The sequence below is a fragment of the Melospiza melodia genome, chromosome 5, assembly GCF_035770615.1.
Source record: "Melospiza melodia melodia isolate bMelMel2 chromosome 5, bMelMel2.pri, whole genome shotgun sequence".
NCBI lineage: Eukaryota > Metazoa > Chordata > Aves > Passeriformes > Passerellidae > Melospiza > Melospiza melodia.
Genome location: NC_086198.1, coordinates 22,948,925 through 22,976,919, shown reverse-complemented (window position 1 = coordinate 22,976,919; position 27,995 = coordinate 22,948,925). Strand labels below are relative to the sequence as shown.

At 38.9% G+C, this 27,995-nt stretch overlaps 1 protein-coding gene across 12 annotated transcripts in view; it reads left to right on the top strand.

Annotated features, from left to right (window-relative positions):
• The window catches only part of PDLIM5 (PDZ and LIM domain 5), a 139,364-nt gene that overhangs the window by 72,479 nt on the left and 38,890 nt on the right, over nt 1-27,995 (top strand). For 4 of the 12 annotated variants that reach the window (XM_063156592.1, XM_063156589.1, XM_063156590.1 and 1 more), the window contains exons 4-12: nt 10,965-11,007; nt 12,262-12,611; nt 17,176-17,193; nt 17,461-17,633; nt 19,056-19,092; nt 21,346-21,375; nt 23,019-23,153; nt 23,925-24,035; nt 27,349-27,537. In XM_063156592.1, coding sequence (XP_063012662.1) covers nt 10,965-11,007; nt 12,262-12,611; nt 17,176-17,193; nt 17,461-17,633; nt 19,056-19,092; nt 21,346-21,375; nt 23,019-23,153; nt 23,925-24,035; nt 27,349-27,537 — 1,086 coding nt within the window. Of the gene's footprint in view, nt 1-10,964; nt 11,008-12,261; nt 12,612-15,203; nt 15,221-17,175; nt 17,194-17,460; nt 17,634-19,055; nt 19,093-19,705; nt 20,729-21,345; nt 21,376-23,018; nt 23,154-23,924; nt 24,036-27,348; nt 27,538-27,995 lie in introns of those variants that run through there. The other 8 variants (XM_063156596.1, XM_063156594.1, XM_063156593.1 and 5 more) reach the window with 8 other exon arrangements.

Sequence of the window (27,995 nt, the reverse complement as noted above, 5' to 3'; positions counted from 1 at the left end):
GGCTCTCTGGGCTGCAGGCATGTGTTGCCAGCTCATGTCCAGCCTAACAGGGTAGCAAACCATTTACAAAATGGAAACAAGAATGCCAGGAGTGCTGTAGCCTCTGCTTTCATCCCAGTGTGCGGCTATAAAAACAATTTGTAGTAACAGCAAATGTTATTCTGTGCCTGTTGCTGAAACATGTTTTGTGCCAGTGAATGCTTGAGGACTGGAACATGAAGTTGACGAAATTCTTTCACTGTGATGGAAACCAGTCTTGTCATTATTGTTGTCATCATGCTGCCTTGTGTCTTGTTTTTCCCTTGGGGTTTTTATTAGAGGAAGTTTTCAGCAGCCTCTGATTCAGCTGTAGTAAGTTATGTCCTACAAAGGAGACCAAGAGCAAAGCTGTCAAGGTCTCAAGCTAGGAAATACAGGGGAAGCCTGTATTGGTGTGGGGAGCTTTGCTTTGGAAGTCTGATGTGCTTTGCGTGCACTGTAATTTCCTAAGGAATGCAACAACACAGATCTGGTTTTGACTGTGCTACTAATTTACAAAGACCCTGATTAAAAGCTTCCTGAGAATTGCATAACTGTACTGTCTGTAGTGCTTTGGGACACTGATCTTTTATTTTTTGTTTCTTCTCTATACTAGTTATGTAAGGATAAGTGTTTTTAGAAAGGTCTCAGAAAATCAGTGAAACAATGACCCTCTGCAAATATTAGGCTGAGCTTTCTTGCTAATGCTTTTAGGCTCTTGTGCTAGGGTTAAGTCAAATGTCCATCAAATTCAACAGTCTAGTGAGACTGCCAGAAAGATAGTGAGCTTGAAGAAATTTGACCCAAGTCCTAAAGTATTCTGATCAAAAAGTTTTTAAAGTCCTGTTGGTTGACTTGCTAGAACCTGAAGTAGCCCTGGGATCTGGCAGTTGCTTGGCAGTAATGCGTCAGCAGTGGTGCTTCCTGCACTCCTGGCCAAGTCCAGATAAATGGAAAAGCTTGCATTTTGGAAAGTTTAAACATTTCTTAAAATATTACTCTCCTTATCTTTGAATTTGAATGGCATGTGAATATATTTGAGAGAGACACTTTTGTCTGCTTTTTCAGAAAGTGGGGCAGGGTGGATTGTATTTGGTGTTATCTGGACTGTGGGACATGCTTGATAGTGTTTATTTGAAATCTCCTGAAAATTGACAGGAACAACATTAAGAATGGAAAAATTATTTTCACTGTTTTTTCTACTCTGGGTTCTTAGTGGGTCAAAATATTATAAAGTATGGGTAGCTTACCTGACCTAAGGATGCCAAAGTTCGTTTTATCTCAGTCAGCTGTGTAATCTGTGTCCTTTTTTCCTTCATAAATACTCATCTCATTATTTGGGTGCCATGAATAATGTTACTTGTCTCTATTTACACTTTTGTTTTCCCACTGCAGACTATGCCCCACACCTGTTGCTTTCCTTTGAAAAACACATCTCTCCAACATGCATGGTTTATGATGCTAACTTGCAGGCATTCTTTAATTATAAAAGGATATGTGGTGATCTGTCAAGGGACAGTTGTCTCTAAATGGATTAAAAGAAGCTTACATGGTTTATATATGGGCTATGCCCTTCATATGCTGAAAATAGTTCAAGTTAGCTTGAACTGGCCACATAGTGTATTTAGTACCTATGCAGGTACCTGATTATTTTCCTAAGCTCAGATAGTTAGTTTTGCACCTCTGTGTATGTGGGATGTAAAGAATAGGGAAAAAACCCTCAGAGAAGTGAGTGAATTGACAAGTGTTGTTAGATAAACTGTTCCCAAGCTCCAGCCCACAGGAAAGAATGAGACACTGATTAAATAAAACCTGTCCTCTGCCATGCAAGTTCTCAGCTGTTGAGAATCAAAAATTTAGTGTCCTGACTCATCAGCTCTTGCCACCTTCCTCTAGTAAACAGTAAAATGAGAATAAATTAATGATTGGCTGTTTGGAAAATAAATGTCTTCCTGAACAATAGCGATAATGTCATGAAAGCATAACAGTATAAGAAAGATGCGGTGTTTGGTAATGCTGGGAAAAGCAGGCAGGTTTTCAGGTATAAAGTATTTTCTAGAGGTCTGAAAAACTGCTAAATACAAATTGAGTAACACCACTGTGAGTTAAACTAGATATGTATCTGTTGCAGCACCTCATGTAAAAGTGAGCGGTAGCTGCAGAGTTGAGTGTCCAAGTACAAGCTGAATTTCACAGCTGCACTGTTTTAAGGGCTTTTTTCCACACAATTTTTTTGAATAATTACTGCCTTTGATAAATTCCAGGATATTGTCAGTAGAAAGTCATGTCTGTGGCACAAAACCCTATGAGGTAATAAAAACACATACTGTGCCTGGCAAATATTACTCACTTCAGCTATGAGGCAAGATGAAAGTAATGTTTGCAGCATTGTGACAGATCTCAACAGGCTTTGTGATGATCAGATGTTTTCCATCAGTGATTAGCTGCCCACAAAAGCAACTTAATTCATATGCTGTAAGTGTGCTGTGACTGTTACCCCCTAAGTATTTTGAGCTGAGAAGGATGAAAGGTACTTTTTTCAAAAACTAGATGGTGGGAAAGGAAAACTTCATAGTTAGTGAGATCAGTTGGAGTCAGATGGGCTTATTAATTTTTCTCTTCTCTCATGGCTGTTGCAAACAGCAAAAGAATATGAGGACTTTGCTTTATGCGCCTTCACTTAATAATTGGGTCCTTGGACAATTTATTGACTGCTGGAATGAACTGTTAAAGGTCTCTGCTGCTTACTTGCTCAGCTTTTGCAGAAAACAAAATAATTTCCAGCTGCAGCTCATAGTGTGATAGTTTATCTTTGACTTCTCTCTCCCTTGAAGGCGTGGTGAGACGTGTTGGACAGGTTAACTTGAGGTCTTGATACACAGTTGAAAGGAAAGGAAAATACAAGAAAACTGCCAAACTGAAGTGTTAGATATCTAGAACTGTAGCAGACAGCTATGCTGAGGCATAAATGGCTTTTCTCAGCATGTTAGACCTGTAATACATGTTAGTAAGCCAATAACCTTAAATATATAACCATAAAAACAATACATGGAAATGATGAAGTGCAAGAGAAGCAAGGGTCTGTAGTGGAAAAGGTTACAGCTTCTGGCAAGTGCGTGCTCATTAAATTGATACAGTAATAATTCTGGCGTGTGGTTTTTAGTGCTTCATCTGTGCTACCCACAGCCAGTGCTACCTGTGGTGGTTTTCCCTTTGGGAATGGCCTGTGGGAGCCCCTCAAACATCTGCTGCAATGAGGGCTGGTTCAGGTGTGTGCTGGTATTATGTTAGGTCATTGATTGGAGACCGCAATGACAGAACTCTGAGGATCTTGTGACAAGCAACTGGGTTTATTGTTCAGTGCACCCTTTTATAGGGGGTTCAGAATTCCTGTGCTTGGACAACTGATTGGCTGGGGTCTCTGCACCCCCCAGCTTGCTGGCCAATGCTATGTCTGCATTTAGGATTGAATGGGATTGGCTGGGGGTCCTCTCTTTGGGTTCAAATCTATCTTAGCATTGCTCACCTCTAGGGACTTTGGTGCTGTTGAATCAGGGACAGATAAAATGACTCCACGGTTCAGATGGTGAAAGAGAGATACTTTATTAAGAGGTGGTGTCCTTTTACAACCAGGATGGCTAAGGTGAAATCTGATTGATCTCAAAGTAAAAACCTTTCACACTATTAGTGAACTATGAACAGAGCTCTCTGAAGGTACATATCTATAAACAACATGAACAGAAAGAGAGATAATAATTGTTTTCATTCTTCCTCTCTAAGTTTCCCAGGCCTGAAGCCTGGGAGAATTCTCTTTGACTGAACTGAGAATCTCCACAGGACTTGTTAATTTGTGTTCTATAATGAACTGGGCTTAGCCAAATTGGATTTCTGTTCAAGACCAGATTTATGTGTCCAGCTACAGACCACTGGCTGCGGAGTCCCTGTGGTGGAAAGGCCCCTGACAGCCTTTGTGGCACTTTTCCAGTCAGGTCCTGTGCTCATGCGCCTTGAGGATGAGTATTCATCCCTTGCTCTGGGGTGGCATGGGAAGGAAGAGAGGGGACTGAGAGGCTGAGAAGGACAGAAAATCGACTGGTTTGCTACTGGGTCCCACTGAGAAGTCAGACAAAAACTTAAAGATATTCCTGACCTTAATGGGAAACAACTGAATCCATAGTGTGTCCTAGTAAAACGAGTTTATCCTTTTAAAAATAGATTATCATCATCTTTCTTTATTAGTAACTACTGCCATGTCTCTGGCTTTTCTGGAGCAGTTATTTCCAACAGCCATGCAGTTGTGGTAGGCTGTCCACATGTCTGCATATTGTAGTTAGGATGATGCACAGCTTGAAACACCACAGATGGAAATTGAGAAAGCTGAATTATTAGGTTGCTCCTTATATCACCCGAAGTCAGGAAGAAGCAGGAGGTGGTAGGGCAGCTGGGATTTTGCTGGATTTCAGGACAATGCTTTTAGAGTCTGGATGGGTGACACCACTTCCCATGCTGCTGACCTAGTGAAGGACAGGGCTCTTTGCTGTTGCTGCCTGACACCTCAGAAAGAGTTTTCATCCCATTTGGTTAATTACACTTCCACTGTCCTTCTCAGACTTCCTGGAAGTGATAAATGGGTGAGCTGCTTTGTAGAGGAGAGGTGTTCTTAGTTCCCCAAAGAAGTAAAATATAAACTAACAGCTCTCTAAATTGCCAGATTCTTCATTTGAGGAAAAAATGCTCATTCCCACACACATGCTTAAGGGAAAAAAATAAAAACCAAATAAGGGCATGTTGGGGATTGGGGAGCTGTTTGTGGTGAATTTCCAGTTAAAATAGATATGACTACACTTTTGAGTTTATTTAAACAAAGGAGGTAATTTAAAAGGAGGTAATTTAAACATTAGTCACCATATTGTGGAAAGCACTGGCCAAAATAATTCAGTGCTTAGTTTTGAATTTTTTAAATTATTACTTAGATTTGATGACAGACTGAATTCGACGTGAAGCTGAGCCCCTTTTTTTAAGTGTTTTGGAGGACTGACTAGATCTGTGAGTTACTTAGACCAATGCTTTTCTTTAAGATGTCTGTTTTTAAAAGGTAACTTGCTGTGTTAAAATTATTATCTAATAAGCACTGATAAACAAAATCAAACATGTAACTTACAGTTTATTAGAAAACCAGATAATAATACCTTAGCTGTTATGTCGATACTATTACTTAGCAAGACAGCTTTAGGAAGGCCTAAAGAAAAGAAAAATGTAGTTTCAGCAAGGCATAACTGATAAAAATTATCTTGATTATTTAGTCATGCTGAGCTACCACTTGTATCTAGGCCGCTTTATGACTTTTCTAAGACAACTGACGGCAATCTGCCATACGGGATTGTAGGGCATTGGCAATACTTGGTACTGGGGATGCTTTTACCTGTCCAGGCTTTAGCTGGGGGAGTCATGGACAGCTGTGTGCAGATGTGCTTTCCTAGTCAGGGCTAGCCATAACATGGGAACTCCAGATTGCTAAACTTTCTGCCTTCCTGGAAGCAAAAAACATGTTTTTAAAAACCTCTGACAGAAGGTAAGTGAGATAAATTCCGTGGTGTTTTTCCTTAGCTTTTTGTTTGGTTTTGGTTTTGCTGTAATAGAATAAAATATTATCTGCCTGCACTTAAATTCTCTTTACAAATGTATTGGTAGGGTTGCCACAGACCACAGGAATGAGACTATGAGGAGTAGTTGTCTTTGGGAGGTCTTAAAAACAACTAAACCTTTGTGGGTAGGAATACCAAAGCAGAGGGCAGCTTTTTTCTTTCCTAAAATATCAGCACTGTTTATTTTAACACATAATGATGAAATCACAAACCTTATTTAAATTTAAGAGGAGAGACCTAAATTTGATTTGGCCAACTATCAAGCAGCCAGAGAAGCAAGAACATAACTTTTCTTTCTTTCACCTGACCTAGTGCTTCATTGTACCCTGCTGTGCTGGGGGAGGCACACTATGAGGATGTGAAGTATTCTATAGTGCAAACCAAATGAACACACATTCTATTAATTTATCCTCTTTTAAACTTAGGGAAAGTGTAGCATCTGTTGAGAGTGACTCACAAACTAGCTCTGTTCTAGTGCCCAGCCACCCTCTGGGTGCAGCACTGACATTTCCGCTCTTTGATTGTAATTAACACTATTTGTCATAATTTGGTATGTTCAATTAAATGTAACCTAGCACAATAAACTAGAACAAGGGGAATGACTGATGAAATAGCAACCACAATGACCAGAGTACAGATTTGAAAACATTGCTGTTTCTTAAGGCAAAAAGGAAAGAAATGTTTTTTTTTTTTGCAGTGACTGCTACAGATTCCAATTTTCATTGAGTTCTAGTTTATGATGATTTTGCTGCCTCTGCTTTTCCATGTGTTGGGCTGTGAGCAGGTTTGCCATCTCAAGGCCACAGATGCTTGCCCTGGCAAGATTGCTGAAGTGCTGATGTACCAAGTGATGTTGCCTGGGGCAGTGTGTGCTTCTATAAAACTGTGGGAAACACAGTTGTAGGTTTTTGTATTAATGTATGCAAGGAAACCATTTCTGAAAGTGTGTAAGTTGCAACAAGAAGCAAGCTTAACAGTTTTCCTGTTTTTCTATTGTTGTGAGCCAGAGCAAAATTGGTAAGAAATTAATTGCATCTGTGATGGAGAAGGGGCTTGTGTTTAAGGAAGAAAAGAAATATATTTGGGTTGTTCCTTTTTCTATACTTTAAATTATGTCTATGTTTGTTTTTATTCAGATAACCCCTAGTGAAAGTCATGGCTTGTTACATATGTTAAATGCTTTCTGCTTGTCATCTTTGTTCCATAATTTGGCTAATCTACAGAAAGAAAATTTATTTAGCTTTCTCCCCTGTCAGTTGAAGTAAAATGAAGCTAACCCACAGAAATGCAGACTACAATGGCAAGACCATGAAAAATTCAGGTTTTCACAAGGAAGATCTGACCAGTGGCTTTTCAGGAATGTAGCATCTGCTGCCAAAACTTGTCTCCTGATGATTCACCAGCTAGGGAAAAGGAGTTAGTTTTGAAAAGTAGAAGGGCAGGATGTGAGACTGGAAGGGAATCCTTCCTGTTTTCCATCCTTCTGTTAGAAAGGTTCAGTTCAGAACAACAAATAAAGTTCAGAGGAAATTTTCCATCATTGACTTCATTTGGTGGATTTGGCAGTGTTAGGTTTATGGCTTGGTTTGATCTTAAAGACCTTTTTCAACCTGGATGATTCTATTACTCACTGAAGGGGCTGCACCTTCTTGTTGTATTTCTCACAAGAGTTTGAACAATCCTTCTGATTACAGAAGTATGAAAACAGGAAACACAGCAGCTATATTAGTACCAGAGTTGTGCATTCCCTTGTTTATAGAAGGGCTCCTATAAGCACAGTTACCTTCTTGTGACTTCCCCATTGAATTCCTCATCTGCTTTTTCAGTTATGGGTACATTACAGTGCCCTGACTAAGGGGGTTTAAATGGGTGGGGGATGATGGGGCTTTAAATGGAGTTCAGCAGAGACGGCTCTGACATCTTTGGATTCTAGGTTCGATGAAGATTTAGAGGTTTAGTGGCTGAGGGTTTGCTTCCATAATGTTGATTATTGAGGTAACAGTGTTGCCATTGATGATCAGTCCTTGGAGGTCGTGTATCAAATTGTACTTAGTGCAGAAGCATGAAGAAGTTTAGTTGTAGCTTTAATAATGCGATTTTCCACTTACTGGTAACTATAGAAGGATTCTGTCAAAATGCAAGTGTCTTTTTTTTTTTTTTTTTAACTGGGTGAAATACTTGGAAAATGAATGCATAATAGGGGAATTTAAAGAATGAATAGTTTTTGCTGGGCCTACTGCTTACAGTCAAGGGTGGACTAATTCATTTTCCTAATAAGGCTGCTCTGGAAGTTGGAATGTTTTGAATTACATTAAATGTCATGAAAGTATTCGTCAGAGAGGATTGTCTTGTGGTATGTTTAGACAGCAAATTTGATCATGTTTGGTCAAAATGAGCTGTTTACACAAGCTAAATATAGCTGTTTTTTTTTTCTCCAATAAAAAAGAAATTACTGATGTAAAAGCTGTGCAAAAAAATTGTGCACTTTCATTTTCAGTAATAGTTTGTCCGTTAGCAATGACTGCAGCTGCTGTTTTTGTTGTTTATAATAATTCTTATGAAGTTTGATACAGTAATCGTTTGCCAAGGTCTTTTGTGTGAGTTGTTTATAATAAGCCTAAATACTGAGCTCTTATGTCTTTGCTTTGTTTGTATGTTATTGAAAGTATTGCATAAACTAATATGCTGAACTGCTAGTTTTAAATCATTCAGAAAATACCATGCTTCAAGCCATCCTGCTTTTTCTAGTAAGTAGTAACAGGGCAAGTGTGTCATCTCAGTCTGAAAACCTTTATCATCAGTTATTCATACATTCAGTGGGATCAAACCTGCATGAAATCCTAATATGTTTAATTGCTAGGTGGTGAGTGAAGTGCTAACAGCTAAGGAATATGCATGATTCTTCAGTTTAATTACTTTCTGGCTGTGCTGTTCAGTGATATCTATGAAAATATTGTGGGAAATAGCCCTGAAGGAAGGATTTCCTTAAATGTGTGTGTTGAATGTGTTTTGCTTTTCAGCTTGAAATGTGCATTTCCTTTTGTACTGTCTTGTCTAACCACCACACATTTTTCACATTATGATCTTGGTAGCTCAGTTTGCTGGGTGAGCATTTTCCTTTTACAATATGGGATAAATCACAGATTTTTTTAGTCTGATTATGGTCTGAAGTCAACAAGGCCAAGTTAAACTGTTTTCAGTATGTCTGGGGCACACAAATTTATGTCCTTGGTTCAACTATGTTTGTGGGGAAAATGTTACATTGTCTGTCTGTTTGAAAGGAACATCGTGAACATTTTGGTTATCAAGATTTTTTTTCCCCACCTTTTTTTTTCTTTTTGTATGATATTTTTGAAAATGAATTTTGAAAAGTATGTCTTCTGATCATCTGGTAATAGTGGCATGAAATCATTTTTGCTCAGTGCTGTGTTGATGACTATAGAGGCAGTGTAATCCATTCCAAACTCAAATTTTATTATTTTGTAAAAAACAAAGAAAAATAATTATGTTCCTTTTATGTGACTTAAACAAAAGTCCAGCATTAGCAAAGAGAAGATTTTTTTCCTCAAGTGTGAAATGTGGGAGTTGGCTTTGAATAGTCCATATCTTCCTAATTCTTCCTATTGGTCCAGCTTAATAGATACATAAAACATTTCAAGTTACTATATTAAAAATGAACAACTATACGTAAGGTAGAGATGGTCTTAAGAAAGAAATGTTTCCATATGTATTGGCATTATTTTCTCCCTTCTTGTTGCTTTTGTTGCTGCAAATTGACAACTCTGCAATTAGGAGTGATTAATGATGCACCCCAGCGCTGTGAGGGGCCAGAGGTCAGGCTTTCATAGGCTGCACACTCTGTGGGAAAGGGGAAAAGGGACCTGTTCCCCAGAGCAGACAAAACCCTCTCTCTGTTGAGAATTGCTGTTGATGTGCACATAATGTGTGTCAGCAGCCATGCACGAGTGGGGAAGCCAAGTGCAGAACATCATCTTCTCATGCTATGCATTTTTTCCTTTATTTTTTCCTTCTTTTTTAATTTTTTTTTCTCCCTCCTGTCAGCATGGCACCTGGATTATATATATATTTCCCTTTTTTGGAAGGTAGATACTGAACTTGCATCAGGATTCCTGCTGCTGGGATCTGATGAGGCCTGAGGCCAAATGAATTTGAGGGAAGGAATAAACATTGTGAACAAAACAGTTAAGGGAAAAAAAAAAAGAAGAAGACAGAATGAAAAATTTTAAAAAAGAGTTGTTAAAAGGAACAAGTGTACCTAATTCAATTGTAGCTGTCCATGTTTTTCTGGTAAAAACTGAAAAGCTGGTTTATGCAGTAGAAGAGGTTTTAAAATTGTAGCATCTGTTAGCTGATTTCCAGTTAAATGAACCTTTTTGCCTCCCTAGCAAATTTTCTTTTGGAAATGAGAACTCAGCTGCAGTTGTCCAAAACCATATTCAGAAAATGTGTCAAAAATCCAATTTTCTATGAGAACAGCATGAAAACACTCAAGTGTACCAGCAGCAATGTTTGCAAACAAAATGTTACTGTATCAGATTTTTTGCTGGATTTTTAATATTTTTTTTAATTTTAGTGCGTGTGTGCATTTCTGCATATAAGTATATGCAAATATACTTTCAATTTAGATATAACAAAATCTGTCAATTCTTTATCTTCTTAATCCTTTCCATTGCCATACTTCCTTTCCTTCCCACCCCCAGTAGTCTCAATGTGCCCATTGTTTGGAAGAGATTTTTTTGCCATCTACTATAGAATTGTGGTGACATTAACCTTATTTTTGAAAACCAATGACTGTGTAAAAATTTTCTGTATGATTTAACTTGCCAAGTTCTTTGGGAGGATTCATGTTATTCTAAAAGGAAGTGTTCTGTTTTAGGCCTGTATATGGGTTATGCACTATTTAAAATATAAATACTGATAGATTGATAAATTGATGAGAGCTGTGAAATTATGTGACAGTTTCTTGTGAAAGAATGAAGAACAGAAAGCAGTTTGAGTTGAAGTCTCTGAAGTGAAGATATAGAATTATGAATTTATAAATCTAATAGTACTTAATGCTAGATGCTAGATTTCCTAACATTGTATCTGAAATTAATTAGTTCAGTTTTGCCTTTTTGTTGTATTAACAACAGTGTTGTAGATTTAACTTGAATACTTCTTGTTTCCTATAGAGGAAACAAAATTAAATATTTTATGGATGGATGGATGGATGTGGTGAACAGTGAAATGCTTAAACATTAAAAAATATTTTTACAATTATGTTTGTTTTTTCTTTTCCAGAGTGTCTTCTATACAAAAACCTGATCATTTTCATGTGACAAAGGTATGTTCATCATCAGAACCAAGAAATGTAGCATGTGGCACTAACTGTTACCCATCTGTCAAACCCTCTTGTGGATAAGCACCGGCATTCAGACTTTCAGTATAATGTGCTTGTTTTCCATTGTTGCATTGAGAGTATTGCAGCATTTGGATCTTTGATTACTTTTTTCCCCCTCCTAAAAAATAATAGAGAGGGCTGGAAATGATTATCAAAAAGAAAAAAAAAGGTGAATAAATGTTATTCTCCAGCTCTTGGAACCTTTTTTTTAAGATATTGCTGATGTTTTCCCTCTGTACCTAAGAGAGAAACAAGCAGGTAGAATTTTTTGGCACTGATTTTTAAAATTTTTTGTGGGGATTTGTTTATTTTAATGGACACTGAAATCTTTCCTGGAATTTGAGAGAAGCCTATCCAAATACTGCAATTTCAGAGAATAAGTCCCCTCATTTTTGTTAAAGCCCTGGAGAATTACTTGTTCCTGAATTCTTCTAAATTTTTTATTCTATGCAACAGTTTGAAAATCCTCTTTCTGATAAAAATGCTGTTTGCAAACTTGAAAATACTTATAAATAGCCAGTACTTGAAAAGCCTCTGCAGTGGACATAATTAATTTGTAGTACATTACTGTTCTGCTGACCATGACCTTTAAAGGCCACAGTTTGGGGACAACAATGTTAAAACGTAGTTCCCAGCACAGAACCCTAAGCAAATAAGAAAATCAGGTTTCTTGAATGTATAATCTGACATGGGTGTGTGGAGACTTTGGGGAGTATCAATGTGCTCTGCTTCTGCTCTTAAAGGTCTTAGCAGCAGATCAATGTGTGAGCACTTGCACATTCCATTTGTGTATGGGGAACGTGCATATCTCAAATTGGGTTTGAGACATGGAATGTGGATTTTTCTACAAAGCTCTGGTTTTTTCCACATGACTTACCCGCTGGGTTTTGCAACAGAGCGGTTTTTCAGTTTCTTGTGAGTTTGATTTGTGGAGTGTCTGTTTTGGATATGGCAAGAGGAGCTAGTGTTGTGGAATTCCATATTGATTGTGCATGTTGGGATCGTTCCCTCTCCTGAGATGCACGGCTCAGGTTGTTTTCCCATACATTTCACGGCTGCGCTCTTGGTAAAGCTTGCTTCTGTGCTTCATGCCAGGTGGGTCATCTGCCCCGAGAGCAGCTAAAACTCCCTGCTGAGGAATGTGCATGTGTTTGCCGTGGTTTTGTGTGTCTCTGTTTTGTTTTTCATCCCACGTAGGCAGAACCTACCGAAGTAGTTAAGCCTGTGCCCATTGCCTCTGCTGTCGCACCCAAAGCCACTGCCACAGCCAGCGTGGCTTTCAATAAGACACCGAGGCCGTTTGGAGCTGTAACCTCCTCCAAGGTCACCTCCATCCCATCACCGTCCTCCGCCTTCACGCCGGCGCAGGCTGGAGTGCATGCTAACGCCAAGCCTAACGCTGAGCCCTGGCCGCCTGCGCCGGCCGCTCCTAAACCTGCAGTTCCTGTCCCACGGCAGCACGGCGCCGCCGACGGCGCCCAGGACGCAGCCGAGGGGCCGCGACGAGGAGGCAGAGACAACCAGGGGGAGAGTAAACAGCAAAATGGGTAGGTGGGATTTCGTTTTTTGCTGTGAGGGTCTTTCCTCACAGGAAAAAAGCCGGGCTTGTTTGAGGGCCGAGGAAAACACAGCTTGGAGGAGTTGTTTACTCCTCAGAAATTATTTTAAAAGTGATGCTTCAAAGGACACCAGCTAGACTTTTGGTGATGGTTTTTCTCCCGAGTGACATGTCAGTTTATAGAGTGTCACAGCTAAATTGAACAAGGACCGTGGAATGCTTTACATGATGTGTTCTATCACCACGTTCTGGACCTTACAACAAGCCTGGTGTTAATTTCAATGTCCAGTCTCACTGTGTATTTTGACACCCAATACAGTGACTGAAAGCAGCAGGCACTCAAAAATGCAGAGCAGTCTGTCAAGAAGGGTCAGTGGGTGCTGTGATGGCCGGGAATGAGACGCTTTGGAAGAACAACTGTGACCCTGGCAGAACCAGTAGAAAAATGTCCCAGAATGGAGGCAAAGAGACAGATATCTCACTAATTCTCTGCACAGCACAGGAGAAGCTTTAAGATGTTTTCTAGGAAGCTGATAGGGTTAAGTGGGTTTTTTTGCAGTGCTATAATATAAATACCTCAACTTTAAATTTGACCTTCACCCCAAACAAGCAATGCAGATTTAAAACATGAGTAATTTCCTTATTCAAGTAATTGTTTATGACGAAGTGGGCATCAGAGACTCAACATTTAAGGGACTGTTAGAGACATAAAAGGCTTTATCTAGTGTAGCATCTAGACTAGTAAACAAAAGATTAGTAAACTGAATTGAGCCCAGCAGCAGTCCTGGGAACTCACACCTGCAGCAAGATTTTGTCTGGCATTGCTTTGGATTCTCCCAGAAATTCCTGGGCAGAGTTTGGGAGCTGTAGCACCTCAGAGACTGGTTCCCAGTGCCTGCTGTGCTTGTGGGAGAGGAGGAGGCTGGGCATGAGCAGTCCCATGCTAGTTGGCCTCTGTGACCAGCAGTTGAATTAAGTAATAAAAAGGGCAGGATTGTAGCTGTAGGTTTCTCTTCAGTTTTAAGAATGTGAAACCTGGGCTTAAAAGCTAAAAGCTGTGGTTACTATTTTCCATCCCACAAAAGAAAGAGACTGGAAGAATAGGCCTTGTGCCTCTCTTCTCTGATATTCTTTTAGTGTAGAAAGTATATGAAGAACCCTACAGAGACATAAACATCCATGCCAACTAAAATACTGACTGAATTGCAGTTTGAGTTGAGTTTCTTATGGGATAAAAAAAAACCCTACTTCTTTAGGTTCTTATTCCCTTTATATTGTAGTATGAATATTTTCCATGTGTGGACTTATAGTGCAGCCCCTATGCATTTTATATTGCACTGTAGCCATGGTGACTTCCAGCCCTTTCTTAAACAGATGATGGCAGGAATCCACTCTGCAAAAATGGGTTGAAATTGAGAGATCCCAAGGACTTGTTCACTGCTGGTGCAGTTGTTGAATACACTTGGCAAACCCTCTCTTATCTTTCCAGGAATACTGTTTTAGCAAATAACTGTGTAAGGAGTATTCAAAAGCAGCAATTAGTACTGAAAAAGAGGAACAATAGCAACAAAATTAAGTCTCCTGGAAGGAAGTGCTGCAGGCACAGAGTAAGCACTTTACAATCAAGATGGGATGACTGGGTGAACACTTCTATGTGCCCTACCTTACTAACAGGATGAATAATGCCATCAAAGAGGATGAATAATCACAGCTGAGAGGTGAGGAAATCCCTCTCTCACTGTCAGCCTTGTGGATCTAGTTTAGAAAAGTTTGTAAACATTTCAGTTTTGTAAAAACCCACTTTATATTGCAGTCCTTCTTACAATATGGTGTTTGGGCTAAGTGTCCTGCAGTCCTAAGGCACAAACCAAAAACGAGTGGACAAACCCACTAAGGTAGTTATATTGGTCTGCTGCTACACTACTGAATTTTACCTAGAAAAGTTAACTTTCTGCAGTGATGCTTGAATATTTCCCAACTGAAAATGGTATCAATTACATCTATAAAATATCACAAACATTGAAGGTTGGAATAATTGATCAGTCTGAAATGAATTCCGTTTTGTTTCTGTGGCTTGTTTGATTCATTTTCTCAAAACATGCAAAAAACAACTTGTACATTGTTCATAGATGGCATTGCTTAGCAAATGCAGTTCTTTAGACATGCACCTTGTTATACTCACAATTTCCTCCCTTCCTCTTGGCTTCCCTCGAAAAACATTCAGGATATAAACTATTTGACTTCAGGATGGGAAAGGAAGTTTAATTTCCCTTGTTTAGTTCTGCCTTAGAAAGCGAGCAATTTGCCTTCACTAGCCTATGTGCATTTGCACTTTTATCAAGACCTTTTTGCCTGCTCTTGCATGAAGATGTGCCTGCTGCTTAAAACAGGTAAGATGTCCACAGACTTCACTCAGTTAAAGTTCAGCTGGACTAAGATTTTCTCTTATAGGTTCTCTTATGTTTGTAAGTTTGACTTATGTGATACATGGCTTTACCAGAGCTTGGATTTGGAAACTCCTGTACTATTTTAAGAAGCAAAGAATTAATTAACACATCAAATACTTTTTTTTCCCTTGCAGATAGCAGCAGCGACAAAGTTAGTATCAACAGCACTGGACTTGAATTATGGTTATTTTTCCTATTGGAATAACCAGCATGTTATTCTGGTTTTGCAAAATTTCAGCTCTTACAGAGCTACATATTTAAATTTTGCAAACAGCTTCAGCTTTTCTCAGTATAATACATTATTTTATCTGCATTGGACATGATGTGACTTTGCTCTCCACTGCTACATTTTGCAGCTCATTTTTATTCTACAAAACATTTGTGTGGTGTTTGTGTGTACTGATAAATTCTTGGTGCAATTCTTGGTTCATTGGTGTTGGTAATACAACTAGTACATGATTAAATACAGTATAAAGATAAAATTGCTTTTAGAACTGTGGAATGAAGGGCTGGATTCTGAATTGATGCAGGAAAAGAAAACTGATGTCCATATACTGTGATTTGTGCATATTAGGACAATAAATCATTGAGGTTTTATTGGCTTCTCTCTTCTCCCCTTGCCTCAAGGCTGAGTTAAGAGAGATCCTGTCTCACTGAGGTTTCCTTTGTGTCTGGCACCACCTTGTTGCCTCAGTGAGTCATTACTAGTAGACTCTTAAGCCTTACAAAGGAGACCAGTAGGACCAGAGAAGTCAGTGGGATTTTTTTCTTTATACCACTTTGGTATATAACAAATGTGAAAGACTGCTTATTTCACTGGGGTACTTGCTAGAATTCAGTAAACTGCACATAAATCATAAAGTTTTCATGTATTTCCACACCTTTAATTACTGCTTTAACTTTCTCATTTCATTTTTGCTATTAACTGTTTAAGATGCTTTACTCCATATTTCTCTGTTCTCCATCCTGAAATTGCCATTGCCTTTGTTTCTATACCTCTTTCTCTATTATCAACTTTGACATGTGATACATGCTCTTCACTAATGTTGTGTGTCAAGAAATTAAATCTTTTGATTTAATTTTGTACTGTACCTTTCACATTCTTTCAAGTATTAAATATTTTTAAAGCTTAAGTTTTTACTAATGCATTCCATTTAATGGGCCTGATTCTTACTTGTTAACAGTTAACATAATTCCTCACTCATTTTCCACATTTCTTCCCCAGAATTACTTTGAACCATTAAAGTACAGTGAGGAGGTAGTGTCAAAAATAAAAGTGACTTCTGAAGTTTGGTTGGTTTTATTAGAAATTTTATGTCCTAGGAGCTAGTTTTTCACAGTTTTCCTCCTGTAAATTGTGTAAAAAATAAATGTACACTTTAGCAGGTCTTAGAGATTAATGCTTTGGACTAACAACTGTAGAACTTAGGAATAATTTATGTAGTTTGAGTCTTCTGTTCCCTTTCCCCAAGTTTCCCAAATTGACACATTCTTTACATCACTTAATGGAATCAATGCTTTTAGATCCTGTACTCTTGAAAGTCATGCTAGTGGAAGGATTGATAGTAGTCTGTAGGTTACTGTAGGGAAAGTTTCCAGGTGGAACAATTACCCCACTGCTTTTCTTTCAAAGAGGATAGCTCCTCATTATGCCTGAGAACATGGCCATGTATGCTTTCAGATGGCCTGGTTCTGACCTAGGCTTTGCCAAGTGCAAACAGCGTGGGATGTACTGGGTGGTCCTTGCACGTGCACAGATCTGTGCTGTGCCTCTCTGGAGCTAAAGGGAGAATTTGTCAAGGGGCACCTGATCTGATCTAGGTAGACTACTCTGCTTTAACAAAACAAATTTCCCTCTCATCCCTATAGGGAAATCACCATGAGTTTAATCAAAGTATGTGAATTCTGTGCAGTGGTTTTAGTAGTTGAAGTAGAATATGGCTATTTATTTAGATTTTAGTGCCCTTTTCTTGCAAAACTAATTAGAATAATTAGCTACATTTCTGTTTCATTTCAGCTTTCTGACTTTTTCTTCTTTTCTTTTTTTCCTTTTCCTGTTCACGCTGGGAAAACTTTCTCTTGCTGTCTTACTCTGTCGCCTCCAAGGAAAAACCCACCCAAACGGTAAAAGTCTAAACGTGTAGATGTCTTGATAATGCCGTCTTTTACTGTTTCGCGTGTTCCGTCAGTGAAACAAGGAGAAATATTTCAGAGGGTTATTTCAGGGGTTAGAGTAATTGTAAAAGGTGTGTTTGGTTCAGAAAACTGCATCTGTGTTTAGCTGGGCCTCGGCTGCTGCCCTTCTGCATCGCCCCCGTGCCTTTGTAGCTGGTGTGAAGCGAGGTGCTGTGTGCAGCCTGGCACTCACCGCCGTGTCTGTCCCTGGCGCAGCCCCCCACGGAAGCACATCGTGGACACCTACACGGAGTTCTACCACACGCCCACGCACAGCGACGCCAGCAAGAAGCGGCTGATCGAGGACACCGAGGACTGGCACCCGCGCACCGGCACCACCCAGAGCCGCTCCTTCCGCATCCTCGCCCAGATCACCGGCACGGATCACAGTGAGTGCCCCGGGGCGCCTGGGCCATTCCCCTGCACACACTGCGTTTTTAAAGCTGGGGCTCAGGGGAGAGAGAGAAAGGGAAATATTATTCTAAAATATTTCCCTCTAAATGTTACTCTGAAATAGATAATAAAGTTAAACCCTTCCGTTACTAAGTAGTTCAGGCTATATGCATTGCTGGACATTATTTTGGATTGAGCTGAATTAAAACATTCTAGATAAATCCTAAAATTTCCATTTCTACTCCCAAAGATATTGAAAGATTCATATTTGTTGTTTCTTTCCCCCCTGTATCACCAAAATGGCTACATTCCTGAGCAAATTTAGAGCTTCAGAAAAATCAGGTGTTTTCTGGCATGTGGGAAGTCTTTGTCTGTCATGCAAAAGTATGTGATTTGCAATGATGTAACCAATCAGAAGCATAAATCCATAGCTCCTCAGTTTATCCCTGGGTTATGTTTCCACCCTCTACTTATGCTGTGGTGTGATTACATATATTGGTGGAGTGGAACGGGTGATGTGGTGAAGGTCATTTCCAGTCATATGATTTTATGCTAAAACTGCAATTTCATGTTATGCTGTCAGCCATAAGTCACTGCCTGAGATTTGTGTTTTTGTGTGAAGGCCACCAGAAGTGCTGTCAGGGGCTTTGAGCTCTCATTCTTCAGCTTTTTTGAGGTCGAGCTGCAATAATGAAGGCATTGAGGAAATTGGCCTCCTCTCCAGGGGGAGATTTGATTAAATCAGCTATTTCTAGAAGCCAGTGATAACATTTCCCAAAATAAGGGTTATTGTCCGTTTGTGATAAATATTCTGACTTTGGACTTGATTGTTCTGTGGTCCTGTGTTCAGTTCCCTTCATCAGTCCTTGTACGGGCAGAGTATGGGGCCTGAACATCAAATAACATGTTATCCAGTAAAGATGAATTTATCATGTTGACAAATGCTGTAAGAAAATTACTGCAACTAGATTTGCCAGCCTTAAAATCAGGACTGGGAATTTTGCATTATCCCTTGTGCAGACCTCTAGAACCTTGGTGGGAAATAGCCTGGCTGCAAACAGACGCTTGGATTATCACCTGATATCAACCCACTGGATGTTCATCCAAAAGAAATACCTCTTAACTTCCATTCAACTTCACCTTCTCAAATCACCTTCCACAATGCCAGCATGGGGAGTGGGCCAGGGGGAAGGACAGAGATCAGCAGAGCCACTTTTCAGCAGTCCTACTAGCAAAGGGGCTCTTGAAGTTCATGGACATAACTCCTGTCCATTGGGGCGGATTTAGAATCAAAGAATCCTAACGAGCCTTGCTTTAATTTGCTGCTGTAGTGAATGCATTGGCACAGCAGAGAATGTCAGTGTTGTGGTACAGTGTCTCTAGTGCCCTAGAAAATAAAAATTTCTGTTTCATTTCAGTGAAAGAACCAGAAAATGAAGCTGGGAAGAAGACTAAGTGAGTTTACATTTTTATTACTTTAATACATTGCATGTTTTAATTCTTAACTTGTAATGTTTGGTGCACTTGTGTGACATCTGGGTGTTTTTAAAATGTTCCTCCCCTTTTTGCCTTTTACTTCAGCATGTCAAAATCAAGATCTTGTTCTCCATAGACAAACCTTTGTAAATGTTGTTGGTGCAGTCCAGTAGTAATGTTTGTGCAGGAGTTTGTGTAGAGATTTTCTGTAAACTTGAACCGGTTTGGTTGCCTGTACGAGGTCAGCTTGTGTTTTCCTTTTGCAATTCTCATCGTGCATTTTTGATTTTGAGTGTGGATCTGATTGCAAGACATAGCTGGGAGGTATTGCTGTTCTGGCTGCAAGTGAGGGTCAGCTGTCTCCTTGCTTTGGGATAAGCAGTGTTCAAAGGGAGCACCAACCTTTGGCTAAATCTAATGGTTCTTGAAGTCAGTGAGACTGTCTTTACTGGCTTTGACTAACACTGGATCCAGCTTTTTGACAGAGAGGAAGACAATGTGATAGTGCATGGAGTTTGCATGCTCACTTGTGAAACTGCTTAAGACAAACTTTCTTTCTTTCTTATTTTTCTTCTATCACTTCTTTCCACAGGGAAAAGGTTCCCATCCACGTCCTTAGCCCCAAATATACAAAATTACGTGACTGGCACCATGAAGTCTCAGCACGTGTTCTTAATGTCCAGTGATTTTACCCAAGTTGCAAAAGCAAAATAAAAACACTTTCTTCCTTTCTTCTTTTCCATCTGCTTTGCAAAAAAAAAAAAAAAAAAAAAAGAAAAAAAAAGAAAAAAGAAAACGTTTCAGTAGCCTTTCTGCGAGAGAAATTCTAGCCTTTTCTATACTTTTCTAACACTTTCCTACTGATGTGTAAAAAATGAGATGAAATGTTTTTGTGCTAATCATTAGTTGACAAAAAAATACATATTTAAAACTTAACAACTTGGGTGGCTGAATCTCCCAGTGTGGGGGAGGAGATGGCTGTTTCAGTTCTTTTTTCTGACTGAAAGAAGTCATTTGCATTGCTGAGTTTGAGTTACTGTAGGCTGTTAGAAAGCAGAAAATTTTGATCAAATGAATAAGAAATTGTGTTACCTTGATTCTGGGGCTGGGGGAAGAAGATGAAGAGGGGATTGTATGCACCTATTTAATCGTACTTACCAGGAAAAATTGTCTTGGATTTCATTAGATTTTCAGCAGGTCAGTTTCAGAGTGGTTGTAAATGTTTTACAAAGTGCAGCAAGAAGACAGACTGCTTTTAAGCAAAGAAAAGAAAAATTCAAAAAATATTTTCCAATGTTTTGAGTTGAAGTGAAAGCTCAATATAAAGATTCTGCTGCTTAGACTAGTAATATGTTCATGTTTTGGAAAACTTAAAAAACAATAATTGAGCAGAATGTTGCTGTGTAAGAGCTTCAACACATCATCTAGCAGGGACAAGATTAGACAGTAGTATTTATTTATTTACAGAGTGAAGCTTATGGGCTTTCTTGTGTTTATGAAAGCTTCACAGCCCTGTGGTTCTCATGTAAAATAATGTATTATAGTAGCTACACATCCATTAATTTATGCATTTTGAAGCTTGGAGAGTATTTTAATAAAAGTTGCTTTTATCTTAGCTCTGTCTGTTTTTCTTTTGAGTCTCTTGGACTCCTTCTCTTGCATGGGGCTGACATTTCGTGGCACCTTCACAGCCTGTAGAGAGAGAAACAATTAAATCCCTGATGCATAGTAGAAACATTCTGAATTGTTTAAAACTATCCCAGTATTTTACTTCCTTACCATCTTAAAAATGGGGTACGTGTTTGTGTTGTTGAAATTGACACGAGGTTTGCAGGAATCAATAAAATGGTTGACCCTTGGGGGAGTAAGAATTATATGAAGTAAAGCTCGCTGTCAACTTTTGCAGTGCTTTTTGAACCAGATAACATTTGAGACCTCAAACAAAGGTGATTGTGAAGCACATGTAAAAGCCCAGTTCCTCCCAACTGCTCAGTGAGAACCATTGCAATTGGTTTGGGTGTCTGCAGCTGACCTACATGCTCCTCTGATGGAATTGGTCCTGTGAACAGATGCTTCTACAGAAGACTTGGCAGGGTTGTTTCTCTTTCCTTGCAAAATGTCAGAATTTGAGAGGACCTTTGGAACCATTTTAAGTTTGATTTTCCTTTTCACATGGTTTATGCTGCTATACAGTACAGCAGTAGCTTATGATATTTGTCATTTTATCTTTAGGAAAAGACAAACAGAAAATGGAGACTTCAGGTAATAGATAAGTTATCTAGCACTAACAGTCACCAATGTGGATGCCTAACACTGCACAGATTTGCCCTGGTAATGATAGCCCAAGGGATGTCACCTCTTACACACTTTTTAGGTTAACTCCTTAGGGACAGTAAGGGAAAACATTCACTTCAATAATTTCACAAAAGAGTGTTTGGATGAGAAATGCCAATCAGTTTAATTTCCATGCCCATCCATCACGTAACATGGCAGTGAGTACTGTGTTACTAAACCCAAGTGTGTTACTGAGTGCACATACACCACAATATAATAATTTGATTATTGAGTACTGCATATTAAACTGGGAATGTGAAGTAGTGTATTTAAATTGTTCTGCTGGGCTTATATAATTTCTTCATGAACAGAACGAAATGTGAGCATTTCAGAGACCATCAATGTAATGAAAACTGTGAAATGTTGGAAAGGTTATCACTTAGATTCTCTGTAAAGGTTTCTTTTTAAGGGCAAAATGGTTTGACCTTCAGGTATTTTTATGTTCTGGAGATGTCCCTAGGTAATGAGAATATTTTCATATTGTTATTAAACTTACCATTATGTTTGTCTATCTTACCAGCTCTTATCCTTTTGAAGGGTGAGTTGCTGTAGTGAGAAAAAGAATAAACGCTCTCTAAATAATCAAAATAATAGAAGCCTCTGTTTTGAGTAAACATAGTCATAGAGTCTATCTTTCAAGGATATGAAAGTAGTTTGAGAGAGACAGCCAAATTATTAGTTTTCTATAAATTCATTGTGAAAACACCACTATTTCCAGAAGTAGTTTATGAATGCATGAAATTAATTTCATTTATTGCTTGAAAGATGTCATCTCTTCTCCCAATATCCCCATTGCACAGATCTTATTGGCATTCAATTTTGGATGTTTTCTTACTGTTCTCAAAAATGGACCACTTTTTCATTTGTATCTGACAAACATGCCCTGTTTCATGTCTGATTCCCAGCATATGTCTGATCTTTGAAAACATATTATGAGTGTTTTTTATATAAATCAATGAGCTTTAGAGATCTCCTAGATATATCAATGTGGTAATGAAATGGAAACTTCTCTTTCATCAGCAATCTTCAGTAAAATATCCCAATTTATTAATATTCAGCTTTTCTGGCAGGCATTGTCCAAAACAGATGTTCTGTGTGGTTTTTACTATTGTTTATTTCTAAACTGTAACCCACTAGGGATTTTTGTTTGGATAAAATAGATTTTTCTCTGCAGCAGCTGGAAAGATAGGATATAGAAAGAGAAGGCCCTCACTGAAATGTATAGATTGCAGCTTTTAAATCAGTTACTTAAAACTTAGGCAGTGTCTAGCCTTAGTATAAAGTTTATGTGGTTTAGATTGTTTCTATTTCTGCAGTACCCTATTTCCAGGGTGTTTGTTTTAAATGTTCACTTTTAACCATCTCCTTTTGAGCAACCAGCTCTGGATTTGGTTTTAGCCTTAAATTGCAAAGTCAGTTCATTGTCCTGAGTGATGATTTTCCAGATTTGTAGTTTAGTTGATCCACAGTGACTGGAAAATATTTGTCCTACTCTCAGTCAGTCTTGAAACAATCTGTCATAAAATCATGTATTTACTTTTCTCTCCCCTATGTCATAAAAATATGTAAAGCCTAGCTGCAGATCTACCTGATGGAGCAGGAAGCCAGGATACCTGTATTAATATTGATAAAAAATCCATAGTTACCCCGACTTTGGAGATGCCGCCTGCACCAGAATTTCCATCCACACCTTTACCACCTTTGAGGTCTGCTCCCTGGTCATTTTTAAATCTGTTCAATAATTTTCAGCTCTTAAGGGTCCCTGTTCTAATAAGATACTTAATTCTGCATACTAACATAAGAAAAAAAAAGGCAGGAATGCCTGCCCCTGTGGCTAATTTAGTCTGCTCAAATGCATTGCTGTGTTTGCTCTCTACCTTGTAGTTCACTTTTTTTTGTGTGTTTTACAGTCTGGCAGGTGCTTTTCTTCAAGTAGTTCTTTAAGAGAACATTTTTTAGATTTTTTTTTTTTTGCTATAACAACTGAATCACAGCAAGAATATGAAAAATATTGAGAAATACATAGTGTAATGTTCACAAAACTAACCCCACCAAGAAGTTGTAGCAAAAAGCGTACAAAGCTTTGGTGTGAATCCCACTAGCACTTGTGTCACTTTAAGTATTTTCTAAAGTTGTTTTCTATCACAAAATATAATCCCAAATTAATGTGTTCCATCTTTGTAAATGTCCAATACTACTTGGCCTTCTGAGTTTTAAAGCAGCAACGACATTCTCAGCCTTCACTGGAAGTGTGATACTCCTTAAGTGTGTTTTGCATCATTTTTTACCTCTCAGTTTTATTTTACTATAGATTTCATGGTCTTTTTGGAGGTTTTTTGGGGTTTGGGTTCTTTTTTCTTCTCAGTTTGCTAACGCTTTCACACACATTGTTTCCTCTTCTGCATACTATTTTAATGTGGATTAAAAATCTCTTTCTCTGTGTGTCTTCACTTGGGTGTTTTTTACTGTGAATGGAGTGAAAACAGTGCTAGACCAGAACCTGCAGCTGCTCTTTTGCTGATAGCAGATTCCTGCCCTGGCAGTGTCCCCTCTCCCAGACTTTCTGAACATATTGCTGCTCCTGCGAGGTAAATCATTCACAGGGGTTTTGATTCAGTTTACAGTCTGTCCTCTTCTAGCCTGGGTTTGTCTGCCTTGCAGGAGAGAGGGTTGTTTGTCATTCACTTAAAATAAACTTCATTAAGCCGCTGTGACTAGGGATTTTCCTGGAAATGGTAGGAGGGGGAAGGAGAAAAATTAGATAAAAACGAGGAAATTAATGAACAGTCTTGTGGATACTAATTAAAATAAGATGCAATATTTAGTGTGTGTATGCTGTCAGTGGGTGTCCACCATATAACTTGGAGTAACTTTTTAATGGTCTCAACAAGTCAAAAGTGAACATGGATTTAGAAATATAAAAGTAATTTTCTAAAATGTGGGTTATTTAATTTATAGCACAGTGTTGTGCTGTGATGCAATCACAGAAGACTAGGATATGATTTGGCAAATTTCCTGTCACTGGCCCTGGATAGTTTTACTGGCACTTACCTTGGTGAATTGCTGGTGCTTTGGAGGTAATTTGTGAGTACTAGACAGGAACAGTAATTTTAGGTAGACGAGAGCAACAGTACTTTGGAGGGTGATTGATTGTTACTGTTACTGAGGGTCAATAACATTTTCTCATGGTTTATCTTACATTGTGCCAGAGTTTTTGAGTTCCAGGTAGCATGCACAAGCACAAAGTCATAACATGAAACAAAGCTGTTCCTGTAAAAATGAGAATTAAATGAACAGTGCCTGGTCCTGCCAGGCCTTAGACAGACATTCATGGAATACACTGTTGCCTACACCTGTGTGGGCTTTCTGCTGTTGGAAAACTAATAATAAGACTTGGAACTGACCAGTTTTAAACCTTTAAAGTAGTGTTCTCAGCTAATTGAGAGAAGAGGAAGTCTGACATCCAAATAGAAGTCTATTATGTTGTCTTTTGAGGGCATTTTTGTTGTGTGGCAGAAGCAGGTATGTTCATGAGCTAACATGAGTTTAGGATGGGATGGAGGCTGATGGGCTGGTGAGATCTTTCATGGTGACATTTGGCTTGAGCCAATACAGTAAAGAAGATTTGGTTGTGATGTTTTCAGCAGCAAATTCTCTTAGATCAACAAAGATGAAAAATACACACAGAAGATATGACAAGACGATTTTATTTTTTAAGCAGAAAACCTGGGATGAAAAAGGCAGTTGAAAAAAGTACTGCTTCAGTAATTGATTTTCATGTCTACCAGTGAAACTTCAGTATGATTACACCTACTTGCCCCATCCATGGATGTGTGCAAGGCCAGGTTGGATGGAGCTCTGGGCAAAGTCTAGTGAAAGCTGTCCCTGCCCACAGCAGGAGGGTTGGAAGTAGCTGACCTTTAAGGTCCCTTCCAATCCAGACTATTTTATGATTCTGCTGAGCTGTAGATGCCTTGCAGATACCACTGCAGCTACTGTGTTCTGAGTACCAAGGAGTCTTGTCTAAATCCTAGCTCTGCCTTTGAATCCAGGCAAAAGAAATTTAAATCTAATCTTACTCAAGACCTATATCTCTAAATGTTGTTGTATGGCAAAATTAACCTAACAAGAGAGTAGCTTTAAAATGCGAAATCTGAAAAGCAGCTATGTTCCAACTATTGGTTCAGGATGAGATCCTAAGTATTTTTATAAATAAAAAGGTAGATGGTAAGAATTTTCTGCTCAAGAAGGGCAGAAATTGGAGCAGCTTCTGCAGAGCTGTCGAGGGAAGGTGTAGCATTGAGTGTGGGAAGGAGAACAATTTGATGATGGTTATTTGATGCAGATGTGTAGTCTGGATTCTCCCCTGAACTGAGAGGTCATCAGTGTAGCAGTTACAGTTGATATTTATATGATGTTACTGAGCAGATGCTGCTGCTTTAATACTGCTCTTTTGAGTGGAAAATACAGCAAATCTGGTCTTCAAATCCCTTTTTTAGTAAAATGGCAGCTATTGGAAAGCTGCATGGAGCAATTCATGAGTGCCATGTCAGGCTTTTAGTAAAGCAAAATTGGGCCATCCAAGGGTGAGTAGACTTGCTCTTGCTACTGAAGCCTTGAATTTGTTGTCAAGGACTTGCCTCTATTTTCCGAATGGGCTCCATCTTTTCTTGGCTGAAGCTCTGTAAATTTTATCAGCCACTACTTAACCACCAAGAAGGAGAAACCTTGCTGTGAAACGTATGGAGGATCTGGATTTGATTTCTAGACTAAAGTTAAGTGAGCTACTTATAAGGTAGACCTCATAATGCTTTTTTATTGTAGTTTTAGTTCTTTATTGAAAGTCTTAAATAGTTGTATGTCTATATAACCAACTACTGTAAGTTATAGTGTATTATTTATTACTCTATTTCATGTATGTGATGTCCTCCTGTAAGTTTAACAGTAAAATAACAGTAAAATACTTAAGAGCAATGACAGCCTTTCCAGAAGGTTCCAAAAAGTCATCTCAAGAAGTAATCCTGGCAGCATTAGACCATGTAAACCACAGAATCTGGCACTTCCAGAGAAAGTATGTAACTAATATTAAACAGATGTGATGCCAGCAGGTCTTTAGATTGTATTTTATAGACATGCCTTTTACAGTCATGCAGATCTACTTTTATATTTTCTTTCAATGGAATTATTCCTGATATAAATACAAAGGCTTAGTAATAAGTAATAATAGGTATTAGCCTTGATTTTTGTTGTGCACTTTCTCATAAGGAGACAGCCAGGAACATTCTCTGCAGAAATTGTAGTTTGGGAGAAGAGGAGGTCTCAGGCTGACTGTACTAAAACTGTCAAGAGTTTTTATGGTTGTTTCGGTGTGATGACAAGCAAGAGGAAGCAAAATGTAGGGGAGAAATATTGCTCTCTTGTGGTGAATCTACTTGTCCTTCTTCTTTCTATTATTATATAGAATCTTTGTTTGAGAACCTTTTGGAAGTCTTAGGCAAGTGCACACCTCATCAGCCCTTCAGTTGTTCAGGTTTTAAATTCCAGCAGCCAAGTAGCCTCTGTGTCTGAAGTGTCTTCTCCTGACACTAGGTAGTTTCTTGCATACTGATTGTGCTCTTGTTCAAGTTTATTATCTTTTAAGTAACTACCCAAATAGTTTGGGTTTGTGGTTAAACAAGTGCTCAAGCTTTAGCTGTAAAAATGCCTCCAAAAATTGTTTTCATCATGGTGTGATTCCCAGGGCATGAGTATTTGGTTCCTACAGAATATGCAAGAATTACAGATGCAAGAAAACCAGCTAGAAAGAGTTGGCCATTGCTATTATGTATTTTTAATCAAATGAGAAGTTTCTTCTCTGTATATTGTCTCATTATAATTACTCATGAAATTAACACCAACTAGGAAGATAACGGTGCCTGCTCCAGATGCAGCAAGCTCTCTGCCAGCGGACGAAGCACCTGCTGTCCCCAAGATGTGTGCAGTGGCCACACAGACCACCGAGTTCCCCCTGCCTGCTCACCCAGCTGGGGGGCTGCCTTCTCCAGCCCTGCCTGTGGGAACAGCCCTCGGGCTGCCTCCTGCCCCTGCCAGGTACATCTGAGCCAGCTGTGTGAGAAAGGTGCAGTCAGAAACTGCAGTTTTAGGCACATTGAATCACAGAGTTTGATTTGGTTTGCAAGGGACCTTAAGGATCATTTAATTCAAATGCTCCTGTCATGGGCAGGGATGCCTCCCACTAGACTAGATTGCTTGGGGCCCCATCCAACCTGGAGGTGAACGTTTCCAGGGTTGGGGTGTCCACAGCTTCTCTGGGCAATGTTTTCCAGTGCCTCACCATCCTCATGGTGAAGAATTCCTTCCTAATACCTAGTCTAAGTCTCTCTTTAGGTTTAAAGCCATACAGTTGCACCTGATTCTTTTTTTGATGATGATGCTGTCCAGATGGAGCAGCTCAAGGGTTTCCTGACCCTCATAGTGCTGTAGCAATTTATATAGTAATTAGAAATTCAAGTAGCTTTTAGGCAAAACTTCTAAAGATAATTTAAAAA